Raw genomic sequence first — 12,891 nt, 5'->3', positions numbered from 1 at the left:
CTTCCAGGAGGCTTAAAAATTGTCCTTGGAGAGATGCTCGGTTCCAATCATACAAGTCGTATAAGTCGAGAACCTATCGCGGACTTTAAATCGGCATGGAATCAGGATGAAACTGAAACGGGATACGTACGTCGAATTAGTCATCGCACCCTCTAAAACTAGGAGTAAACCTAGGTCTTGCCCTAAACCCAGCGCACTGGTTTCTAATATCTCTAGGCATAGTATCAAAAACCTTGATACGAGATCCCAAAATTTGTCTCTTTGCCAATATTCGAGCGTCTTCAGAAATCCCGCAAGTTCACACACTACAGAAAACTCTCAAAACAGATCACGGATATAGCAGTTCACACAGAGTTAGATTACGAGATGACAACTCGTTCTCTTCCTTCTACACCCATATAAAATGCCATCGGCAGCAACAAGCCTGATAACCTCTACATAAACACCAGACCGTAAAGGTCTCTCTGGAAAACTAGTCATACAAACATTAACTCCAAGACGAACTACGAAAGTCTTGATCCCTTCAACAAGGGTACGTAGGCGGCCGTCATAAGGCGCAGCCCCAATCTTATCGCGTTCTACTTTTAGAAGAGCGAGAAGACAACTTACCACGGACCTTTTCGACCATAAATTCCGCCTAACTCACCTAACTTTCCTAACTTGCCTAGCCACTCGCTAGAACCTCATGCTAGAAGGAAAATAAATCAGCCGTGAGGAGAAGCAGCCTTTGGCATCGCGAGACGTCGCAAGAGATGCCTGTTGGGGTCAAAAACGGTCACGACGGAATCAATGTCTGAAAGTCCGTAAAAATCGGCATGAACGTTTTTACGAAAAATAAATCTTAGAAAAAGATTTATTTTTACAAAGAATCTTGCGGAGAAAATACATTCACGAAAAATAGGAGAAAGACACGAACAAGGTTGCTACGTAGCGACCGTGCTTTCTTAAAAATCAATACGACACGAATCCATGCATTCTCGTCTACTTTTTAATGTTATCTCCCGAAGACCGTAGCCAACCCATTTCATGTTTTTCGTCATTTGAAGTCATCAATCGAACTTTACGATAAAGGTCGCTACGTAGCGACCGAGCTCTCTTAGTGACCGAGCACGCACACGACTCGATCGCTACGTAGAGACCGTGCTTTCTTAAAAATCAATACGACACGAATCCATGCATTCTCGTCTACTTTTTAATGTTATCTCCCGAAGACCGTAGCCAACCCATTTCATGTTTTTCGTCATTTGAAGTCATCAATCGAACTTTACGATAAAAACCGCGGAATGTTCGTTTTTATCGAAAGAAGCCGTATTAAACGTTTCGAGTCAAACAACGGTCCAAAGAGACGTAAGACGTAACTCGAAACCCACTTACGATTTCTTAACCAAAAGCCCATACACCGTAGGATGGTGTAAACCGTGGGACGGTTTACGCTTGGTTCGCAAGGAAAGATAAAGGTCAAGTTTCCGCAGATAAATACGAAATTTTGAAGATAATTACGAAGATCGAGAAAAATGGAATATCTCCATTTTTAGGCTATGAAGGCTTAAGGGCAGAAGGGGAAAAGCGTAAACCGACCTAGGAGCGAGTATATAAGGAGTCCTAGGCGAGAGGCACGGGAGATAACTTCTTAGACTCAGAACTCTTGGCACTTAGAAACTCTGAGGCATTATTCTCGACATGCTCTGTTTCAATGACTGGCACCCGATTACCAGACGAACGTGCACAAGCAGTTCGATCTCTTGGTTCACTCTTGAGCTACGTTCGGCTTGATCCTCGAAAGGGGTACGTAGGCAGCCTTTCATAAGGTTCAGTCCGAAATCAATCAAAAACCTTTTCTGTATTTTCTTCGTCTTTTGTTATCGAGCTGCGAGTCAACTAGGTTTGAGCTTTTAGGCCGCTAGAACTAGGTAACTCGCTGACAGCCTTTGCGGCCAAAGCTTTTTTGATCTCTTGTAATGATCGCAACGCTCTCACGCGGACTCGAAATAAGATCTACTATTTTCTCTAAACTCGTTTGTTATCTTTTCATGATTTCCGCATATATTTGGTCACTTGCCGTTGATTCTCGCAGAGATCCGAGACCTCTGGGAATTTAGAGTTTTCCTAGTTTCCTAATTTAAACGTAAATCGACAGTGCGAATTTCGTTTCCCACACCTATTAGGACCTGGGAAAAGTGCCTTAACTAGGAGGATAACCCCACTCGTGGAATTCAGCGGAGAGGTGAAGCAAACAGCCGGTGAAGTGGTTCTTCCAGTCTATACTGAAGGAATCAACATGTCAACTAAGTTCCTCCTCATCGACTGCCAATCATCCTACAACATGATCTTGGGATGACCCTCGATCCATGATATGGGAGCTGTCCCCTCGACATTCCATCAAATGGTGAAGTTCCCAACTCCCTGGAGCATCAAGGCCGTCAGAGGTGATCAAGAAAATTCTCGGTCCTGCTACCAGACCACCTTAAAGGGGAAGACAAAGGTCTTATAGCAATTACAGCATGGGTCCCGAGCTCCACACGTATTGGGACCAGAGACTAACAACAGGAAAGGTACGCGATGAGTCAGAAACGAGAAAAGGAGGCCGAGGAATTCTCCCCGGCTTAACATCGACCGCTTCGCATGGTCTCTTTTGGATTCAAATCGAGCTAGTTCGGAGGTAGTCAAAACCCCGAGTCCTTTCGATTCAAGGCCCGAATGCGAAGCATCATACCTGGAGAACCGGATCCCCGCGACGATAACCCCAAGGAAGAGTTCATGGTCGAGGATCCGCGCTAAACTCATAAGCTCCAGCAGGTTCGGCCTAGAGAAGCTTCATTGCCCAGCTCGGAGAGGGAGACGGTCCGCAGGCGTCATCTCCACATGTTGTCAGATACCTCGTCACCCCGAAAACTCCGGCCAGATAAGGAGTACCAAGAAGCAGGATGAGATACCTCATTTTCCCCGTAAAGGACCACTCGGGAGACCGATCTTCTGTGTACACTAGGAAGAGATCAGACCTCAGAAAGCTTTCGAAGTCCTCAATCAACCAGGTGGAGACGATCGCGGACCCAGTCCAAGGAATCCTAAATCCCCGACGACACCTCAGCCTTTCCAAAGGAGGGGCACTCACCTCAAAGCAGGATCATCCATGACGCCGGGGCAGAAGATCTCTAAACCCCCCAAGGTCCCGAAGAAATAGCTATCAGTATAAGGTCCCTAGGGCAAGCTCAACCTACGAGCAATGCAAGGACCCATAGGTCAGAAGAGAACCCGATAAGTCCTGGGAGAAAACTAGTAAAGAAACCACTTGGAGTATTCGATCCCCGATGGACTATCCCCCAGACGATGAAAGGAGGAACCCTCTCTACGTTGAGCACAACCCCCAGGCCCATCATCCGAGGAAACGCCGAGCTGTTAGACCGGGACCAACCCAACCGATGGCATACGACCAAGAGCCATGATGAGCAAGCTGAGACGGAGACCTCCCAACAAGGGGACAAGGTTCTACGACAGAACATAGTCCACGAACTATCAAAAAGCAAAGGTAAAACGTAATCTACCTATTTGGAACACCTTGCAACCTACTATTCTATATTAGGATCGCCGGATCTCGATTTATATTACTCTACTATCTATTGTTTAAGCATTTTGGTTTCCTACTTATATGTATGCTAAGAGTCTCCGGACAAAGCTTATATAATGAAATAGTTCCGACTATAAAAGTAGTAGGAAAGCCACAATACTTAAAGGGGCATATAGGGCTGGATCAGGTTCCACGAAACCTTCGAATCCCTGCTCAACCTCACTGATACGTGGTATTTCCACGTGAAAACAAATGGGTATGAGACATAAAGCAGGAATGAGTCTGCGCAAGCCTGAGTATGCTGTCGATACTACCTAAAACCCATGTATAGCCTAAGGCATATTGGGGTCCCCAAAAATCATACGCGCAAGTACCTGTATTAAAACGCTCAAGGCTATACGATACAGGGGACACTATATAAAAGTACCAAAGTACTGTGACATACAGGGAGCACTCGACTGCTTGATCAGACGTGGAGAGCGGTAAAGTCTGGCCCTTGGATTTTCATCCACACCAGCAAAACTTTAATAAGTCTGATAGTGGCTTCTGTAGAAGCAGCATGCAGCACGGGAACTCGATAGTGACCAGCTTCCGAGCGGTAGAATATGAAATCCCAACAGGTACCGGTAGTAGTCTCTCCTAGGGAGGTGGAATACGGTCCCTGCAAAAACTATAATTCCGGGTTAACACGAAATACCCGGATCCAGGCCCACAGTCCCTCTAACAGAACTTTCACGAGAAATCCCAAGAACTCTCGAAATCTTGAAAGACATCAGGGTCCAAATACCTATAAACTACGGACCCAAGGTCCATAATCATGCTAGGATTCCAGGGGTCGGTCCCAGGAACCCATATACTTCAAGGTCCAAAGCCGACCGGAACTCCAAATTCTCCAAAAAAGCCACACGGCCCCCAGGAATCAAGAGTGATTCCCACCAAGAAACGATTCAACGCACGAAAGGAGTCAAAAGCAATAATATCTTAAAAAGGGACCGCAAAAGATCAACGTTCGAAACGGTAGAAGAAATTACTCAAAAGTAAAAAGCTCAAAACACCAGCATAAAAAGAAAAAAGGCATCTCTAAAACATTCAAAAAAACGGATCTCCTGAGTATCGTGATCCCGCTGCAGATCCCGTGGTAGCTGCTGGAACCGGTCCTCCAGTCATCAGCTGGTCAACTCCTTCAGCCCAGAGTAGGTAACGACGATATTCTTCTTCCGGATTCCAGTGATCCACTTTCTTCTCCAGCCACTCCTTCATAAGCTCCCATCTAGCCGTAGCTCTCGCCCGAAGGACTGATTGGTCCCTATGGAACGCCATACCCCGCACTTGGTTGCGAAGGAAAAACAATTCGGTGAGCAATCTCTGATGAACAGCCATAGGAGATATACGAGCGGGTGGAGCTTCGGTACCAGCCGGAGGAACGAAAGAAGGACCAGAGACCGATGAAGCAGCTCTAACCAATCTTGGGGGAGGAGTATAAAAGGGCCGTCTCTTTTGGGTCTTTGCCTTTTGATACTCATCATAGATAATCGAAACCGAAAGCCTCGCAACGTTCCCTGAAGAAAGACAGAACGAAAAATTAGAAGAAAAAAATGGCAGCAAGAATAAACCAAAGAACAAAATCTCACCCCACACACGACTATAGCGTAAAGCCTCCTTGCTCATCAGAAAGTTCACCCACCGGAATCGTTGAGGAACTCCCAACACGACCTTCGCCACTACCTCCCCGATGAAAGACACTGGATGAGCTACATCTGTCATCATAGTAAAACATCAGTTCTGGACAAGCGGCAACCACAAGACGAAGAAGGTAACTTACCCATGATACGCCAAAACGAAGGATATGGAGAAGATCCTGGAATCTTCACAAATAAATACCGTTTGTCCCAATCGTCTCCAAAGGGATAGTTACCCTTGATTCCCCTTGAATGCTCCTCTACCAAAGGAGTACCATCGCGAGACCGAAGGTGATAGAATCACGGCTTGCTCACCAATGGAGCGAAATAGTAGGAGTACAAGATCTCATGTACTCCAACGACAAAGCCATGAAATTACCCAAGAACTTGAATAGCCATTAGAGTTCTCCAGGTCAAGGGAGTAAGCTGATAAGGACATAAGCTAAAGAATGAAGAGACCTCGGCAACAATAGAGGGGACACCAACTCCGAAACCTGCCTCCAGATACGCTTCATAGATGGCTATCTCATCAGATCCTCCATCCGGAGCCCGTTCAAACTCGGAAGGACATCTCATCACCACCGAGGGAGGAATCGCAAACTTCTTCCGGATATTGATAAGGCTCTCCTCCTGGATCTCGGAACGCGGGCCATCCTCGAGGAAGTAGGAGAAACGCTGCCTCAGAGGTGCCATCGGAACTGCCTCATTATCAACTTTCGAAATCTCTCCCCAGACGGAGGTAGGAGATGAGAAAGGGTCGGCGGAGAGAAGACGCGGTCTTGTACGTCCACCCACGAACGAAGACGGGAAAGCTGGGGTATCGAGATTCATCTCAAAAGATCAGAAGCTCAAGACGAGTTGGAGCTACTCGAATGCGTTGCAAACCTTTATATACACCAAGTTTCTCTTCCTCCACAGCTGGAAAAAGAAAACATTCATTTTGTCAGATATTATGGAAGATCCTCAAAAGTAACCAGGCCTGGAAGAAAAGGAAAGGACGATCTTCGCGAAAAAGGAATACGCCGCGAGAAAGGAAACTTTGTGAAAAGGAATAAAGGCCAGAGATGTTCTCTTCAAGATATCAGATCTCAAGAATCTCCGGAAGAGATCGTCAAAACTCCAGACTCTGTCCTCCATGGCAGATTCAAAGAACCTGAAGAAACACTACCAAGGCTGGGTCCTCTACAGAGAAACCGTCTCTCACTTGGGTCCAAAGAAGAAATTCCAGCCTACGAAGAACCCAAAAGATGAGCTCCTGGAACGCTGTCCTGCCAGAGGGATACTTGCTGAGAATGAGCAACCCCGGTTGACTTGAGTGCACATGTTATTCCTCAAAATCGAAAAATAAGGGGCAAACTGTTGGGGAAAAATACTCAGGTACTACTTTCCTTCAGAGGACCCAGACCTCCGGGTCCCCGTTTTAGGAACGCTCAGGATCCCTAGTATCGGGTACCCCAGTATCGGTTCTAGGAACCGCCTCCAGCTCCAAGAAAAGGCAAATTGCCGATAAGGAGAACCTTCCATATTTCCGAATATGGAAGACTTCCATCTACTCCAACCGACCTATAGATGACTATATAAACCCAAACCCTAGAACAAGGGAGGGATCGACTCTTTGAGACTTGAAGGCTAGAATTAGACGGCTAGACTAGGGTTTCTTGCTCAATACTTTGTAATCTCTTCTAGTGCGATCTAATAAACGCTTATTCAAGTCATAATCTCTTTTACTACTCCAAATCCACACTAAATATCAGCTCATCCATTGTTCTGTGGTACTCTAAAAGATCCTACACAAAAATTCCCTAATAGCTACCTCAGCCCGTTTCTTTAGAGAGAACTGGTAGCAGTGGCGAGCTGTTTCCTGATCTCCTTTTATCACTCTAATGCCCAAGGGTGTGGGGAATTTTATTATCTGGTGGAGAGTTGAGGGGACTGCCCCCATGCTGTGAATCCATGCTCGGCCCAGGGTCCCGTTATAGGAAGAATGGCAGTTAATGACCAGGAACTTGGTGTGTAAACTGACTCCTTCCGCGTAGGTAGGGAGGATAGTTTCCCCCGTTGTTCGTTTGATTTCACCGCTGAACACGATGAGGGGTTTCACTCTGCGTATCAGGGCATTCTCCTCCGGCCCTAGACCTTGATATGCGGCCTGGAAGATGATGTTACAAGAACTACCACTGTCCACTAGTATCCTCTTGACCAGACAGTTTGCTATAGTAAGCGAGATGACGAGGGCGTCATGATGTGGAACCAAGACCTTCTCGACAGTGAAGTCTATCTTGTCGGTCCCTGGGTGTTCCGACTTGATGGTTTCAGGGTCGTTCCCTACACTGTTGGTATTGACGGTGGGGTGGCTTACATCACCTGCCTCCAGTCCACCGGATATGACGTGTGCTTGATGTAGTTTAGTTTCTCGGCTTTGCAAGTCACCGGGTAGCCCCTAGGGCTCGGCTTTTCTTCGAACGGCTTCGGATAGCTCGTCGCGCTCATCCATCGCCATCATCACGTAGTTAGATTACTCCCCTCCTTCTAGCGCCAAAATGTTAGGGGATTTTTGTGTAGGCTCTTTTTGAGTACCACAGAATGATGGATGAGCTAGAGAATCGTATGTATTTTGAGTCGTATGTGTTTTGAGTAGGTTTGTATGTTTCGTGAGGATTTGGGTAAAGTAATAAGAAGATAGTCTTCAAGAAACGTTTTATTAGGTTGAACAAGCGAGAGTAGACAAGGTTACAAAGTATTAGGTAAGAACCCTAATTCTAGCTGTCTAACCCTAGTCTCTAAGCCTTGGAGAAGTCGATCCTTTGCTTTTGGGACTTAGGAGCCCTTATATAGTCGCCTTGAAGTCGGTTTGATTTAGGTTGAACTCTTCCATATTCGGAAATATGGAAGGTTCTCCTTATCGGAAATCTTTCATTTCTCGAAAGAGAGGTCGGTCCCTAGGACTGGTCCCAGGGTTCCTTTTAGCGGGGACCTGGAGCGTTCCTGTATCGGGGACCCGGGGGTCTGGGTCCTGCCTGGAGGCTGTAGGAAATGATACCGGTGTATTTTTCCCTAACAATAACGTACCAAACTGAACCGTAGTTGGAGAACTAGAGGTCACCAAAGGTAATGGTGATCTTGACAATTCATGAGCTGAGGAGCTTGAGAATTCATTTGAAGGCGAAGAACCAGGCAGAACCCCTGATGGTAGAGTGCCAAACTGAAGTGTAGCTCTAGGACTTACATAAGCAAAAATGTTGCTGCCAGATGTGGTTCCATTTTGTGAAGTAGGTTGAGGAGGAACAGCTCTTATTGTTTCAGAAACAGTAGCAGGTACTGATACAAAACTTGGAGCAGGTGAGTAGATTTGATTTTCAGAGATCGTTTGCTTGTGGAGGAAGCTTTGTTGCCATGCTGAGAGTAGAGGTGATGCTTGTCGTTGATGAAGATAAGCATGGGTTGTGGTAAAAGGGAAATTTTGTTCATCGAACAGAACATGGCGATTGATGTAAACTCTTCCTGTAGGAGGATGAAGGCATCTGTACCCTTTATACTTCTCATTATATCCAACAAACACACACTGCAATGATTTTGGATCTAGTTTGTTTGAGGAATAAGGTCTGAGGGAAGGATAGCAAACACTTCCAAAGGTTCTAAGAGCAGAATACTCTGGCTTTTTATTGTAGAGAGCTTCATAAGGACTTTTGTTGTCTGTTAAAGATGAAGAAGGAAGAAGGTTTCCGAAATAGGAAGATGTGAAGAAAGCTTCCACCAAATATTGTTGAGGAACCTTTCCATCAAAAAGCATAGAAAGGCCAAGCTCAGGGATATGTCTATGTTTCCTCTCTGCCATACCGTTTTGTTGAGGGGTGTGAGGACATGAAATCAACTTTTTGATTCCATGATTGGCTAGATGAGTGATGAATTTGTTGCTTGTGAATTCACCTCCTCCATCACATTGAAACATTTGTATCTTCTGATCAAGTTGTTTTTCCACTAGAGCTTGCCACATGATAAATATTTGTGGAAAATCAGACTTCTGTTTCAGAGGATAAAACCAACAATATCTTGAGAAATAATCTATGAAGATAACATAATATTTGAATCCTTGGACAGAGCTAACAGGAGATGGACCCCAAAGGTCACAGCTTATCCTTTCAAGAGGTCTACTAGATACAGAAACAGAACTAGGAAAAGGTAATCTAGCACTTTTGCCAAGTTGACATGAGTCTCAAATCATGGTCATGCTTTTATTGATGTTAATAGATAGACTTGATGATAGCTTTTGAAGAATCTCTGAGCTCGGATGACCCAATCTTCAACGCCACACATCTGCACTTGCTGCTGTTTGTCTTGCTGTATAGAAGGCAGAGAACATCGAGTTATCCAGAACATAAAGGTCCTTAAGTCTGCTTCCTTAAGTCAGGATTTGCTTGGTTTGCTTGTCCTTAACATAGACACCATCACAGTCAAAAGTAAACTCACAAGGGTAGTCAACAGTGAGGTTTGAAACTGAGAGTAGAGATTTGGCTATATTCGGACAAACTAATACATCTTTCAGAGATACCTGAGGAACCAGAATTGGTTTGCAGTGGCACTGATCCAATATGAGTTATTGGTAGAAAGATGTCATCTGCCACCATTACCGAGTCATGACCATGATATGATTGAGCTGTCTGGAGATTCTGTTGAGAGTTGGTGATATGAGCCGTTGCAGCAGTGTTAGGATACCACTCAGTACCATGATAAGATTGTTGAATGGAAGAGGGATCGTTGGTAACATGAAGTGCTGCCATGGCTGAGGGTAGTTCTTCACTCTGGTAAGATATGTCAAAGCGTCTGTAACACTTGAGAGTATTGTGACCGAAGCGGCCACAGATCTGAGAGGTTGGCCGTGTTGAGGTATCTCCTTGAGAGGGGTTGCAGGTTTGAGAGACTTGCTGATGAAAGCCTCGACCTCTAGTTGAGTATCCTCTGCCTCTACCATAACCAAACCTGCCGTTGCTGCCTCCACGACCACGATATTGATTAAAGTGGGGATTTTCCTGTGAGTAGTTTGCACTCTGAGTGAAGTTGTTGTCGTTGGTTGACACTTGAAATGCTAGGTGAGGTGATACAGACGTCTGAGTTCCTTCATAAGACTTGAGTCTATCGTCAAAACCAGTGAGGCGAGGAGCTATGTCTTCAAACGTTGGATCTTGAGAAAGAACAAATGTAAACTGAAGCTTTTCATTATGTTTCTTGCTTGAGAGTTCATTACAATGTAAGAGAGATATTTATACATAAATGTGAAAGCCCTAGAAGAATGCCTTGCTGTCAATTAGGTCTTTGTCTCAACATTGGATTCCAATAGCTGGAACTTGTTCTTCAATGTTATTGTCTCTCGCAATCCGTACAAGCCAGGACCACTTCCTTTGTCTTTTACTTGTCCTTTGTTTTCAGAACATAATGTTACCGTTGCTTGTTTGTTCATCAGTATGGGCTTTGTACTTATGTCTTGTGGCCCTATCTCGTTCTTGGTAAAGCTTGTCTCGGCCTTTGGCATCTTCTCCAACTCAAGGTCCACTGTCTTCATAACTGAATCTCTTTGTTCCTCTGTCTCAGAAACAGAACATGTTTCTGATCCTGTCTTCTCTTTGATTCTCCAAACCTCAGTCATCTTGTCTTTAGTGGCAACAATATCATGTTTCTTCCTACTTCAAGATATCATTAAAACCTCCAAAGAGCAATAGCAAAATTCTAGTGGTATCTAAAGGAAAAAAATCGAGTTTACATTTGATTGTTGGAAGAAGTTCTGTAAACTTTGTGATAAGAGTGGTTTAGGATTCAGAGACCTGAGTGAATTTAACCTGGCATTACCTGTCAAGCAATTATGGAGATTACTCGACCATACTAGCTAGGGTCTTAAAATACATACTGTCGACATATTAATCCTATGAAAGTTAAAACTTCTAACTCCCAATTTTTTGAATGGAAAAACATCATGGCCGCTCAGGATCTCCTTCGTGCGGGTCTAAGAAGAAAAAAGGATCAGATTACAGCACGAGACTATGGATGGATCCCTGGATCCTGGTGATCCCATCAAGGCCGGCCAAGGAAAATGGTAATCATCGAGATCTAAATCGATATATCAATCAGCTTATATACCAAAGCACGAAGACATGGAAGCTAGATGTTTTACATTCCATATGTGATCCGGAAAATATCCCGTTGATACGGAGTATTCGGAGTAGTCATATCTTTAGTGGCAATGTTTTTTGCTGGATCTATACAAAATCTAGGGTATACAGTCAAATTCGGGTACACGCTTGCAACAAAATTAAAAGAATAAAATGGAGAGGTATAAGTTTCAGAAACAAGTATAAATGGTTTCAAAGAGCTAATATGGGCTCTATATATGAAAACTTTGATTATATTCTCTTCTGCACAAAGAGAAATAGAGCTCCCAAGGCAATGCGTTTCCCACAGATCATTTGTTTTTTTTTTCTGGTAAGCGAGAAATGAGAAGGTTTTAAACACCCCCCCATCGTCATGCGTCTCAAGAAGAAGAGGAAGGGAAAGTTGCACAAGTGATTCTGATAGATAGTTCAATGAAAGAGACACTTGGGGTTAGATTGTTTGGAGCGAGCCACGTTTACCAAGATGCTAAGTACGTAGATGTATCTTGGATTTAGACCAGAGAAACAACCATACGGATCAGTCTGGAACGATCATAGGAAATGGCATACTCTCTGCAACTGGGATTTTCATCGATGGATTTTGTATCGGATTGCCAACAATTGGTAAATTTTACTAATGATAAAGAAAAATGATCATCTTTAGTCTCGGAATGGATAATTCGTCCATTTACACTCCTCTTTTACTGGTTTTCCCTTATCCTTTATTGTCGTACTTTTAGTAAAAGGTTGACCTCCTTACAAAAGAAGCTCGAGCTCAGAATTCTAAATATTCCTATGTAAACTCTTTGATTCTGTTATGGTTAGTTTCCAAGACTAACATGTTTGAATTGATATATAATACATAAAAAATATTCAAAGTAAATTTTGAAACTAAAATATTTATGTATTTTATATGGTTTATAGTTTTTTTTTTTTTGATAAAAGATTAATATATGGTTTATCACTACAAGAAAACATATTTTTTACTAGTGCAGTATTCGTTGTAAATTCGTCGTAAACGGGGTGTTACGACGAATTAACGTCGAAAGACGTTTCGTTGTTAAATGTCCGTCGTAACGGAGGTTTCGTCGTAAACGACTCGTTACGTTTACGACGAAATATATTCTTCGTAAAGCGCAGGGAAATGATTCGTCGTAAACGCCACGTAAGACTTCGTTGTAAATCCCACGTAATTATTTCGATGTAAAGCACACGTAAATACTTTCGTTGTAAATCACTCGTAAACATTTCGATGTAAAATCCTCGTATATATTTCGATGTTAATCACTCGTAAATGTTCGTTGTAAACTCCATGTAATGTTTACGAGGAGTTTACATCGTTTCTTATTATATTATTATTAATTAGTATATAATAGATTTTAATTTATATTTAATATTCAGAATTTAAAATAATTTAAATTTTAAAACAAAATATGAAATTAGAAAACATATTTTTAAAAAGTCATACAATAATATTTAAATTCATAATACAAACAGAAAAAAAAAA

At 43.4% G+C, this 12,891-nt stretch overlaps 1 protein-coding gene across 1 annotated transcript; it reads right to left on the bottom strand.

Moving 5' to 3' along the window:
- Positions 1–9,289: 9,289 nt before the first annotated feature.
- Positions 9,290–10,885, bottom strand: LOC106324201. Its single transcript, XM_013762212.1, has 3 exons — positions 10,587–10,885; positions 9,794–10,470; positions 9,290–9,673 (listed from the first exon to the last, which is right to left on the bottom strand). Exons 1-3 carry the CDS (start codon positions 10,883–10,885, stop codon positions 9,630–9,632), a joined length of 1,020 nt encoding a protein of 339 aa, XP_013617666.1. The 3' UTR covers positions 9,290–9,629.
- Between the last annotated feature and the right edge of the window lie 2,006 nt (positions 10,886–12,891).

Source organism: Brassica oleracea, chromosome C2 (assembly GCF_000695525.1).
Source record: "Brassica oleracea var. oleracea cultivar TO1000 chromosome C2, BOL, whole genome shotgun sequence".
Classification (NCBI taxonomy): domain Eukaryota; kingdom Viridiplantae; phylum Streptophyta; class Magnoliopsida; order Brassicales; family Brassicaceae; genus Brassica; species Brassica oleracea.
This window is presented reverse-complemented; position numbering and strand designations above follow the sequence as displayed.

Coding starts and splice junctions, on each gene's coding strand:
- LOC106324201 (XM_013762212.1), bottom strand. CDS start 10,885: ATGACTGAGGTTTGGAGAATCAAAGAGAAGACAGGATCAGAAACATGT. Junction 10,471..10,586: donor ACAATAACATTGAAGAACAA/GTTCCAGCTATT, acceptor TGAACTCTCAAG/CAAGAAACATAATGAAAAGC. Junction 9,674..9,793: donor AACCAATTCTGGTTCCTCAG/GTATCTCTGAAA, acceptor GTCTATGTTAAG/GACAAGCAAACCAAGCAAAT.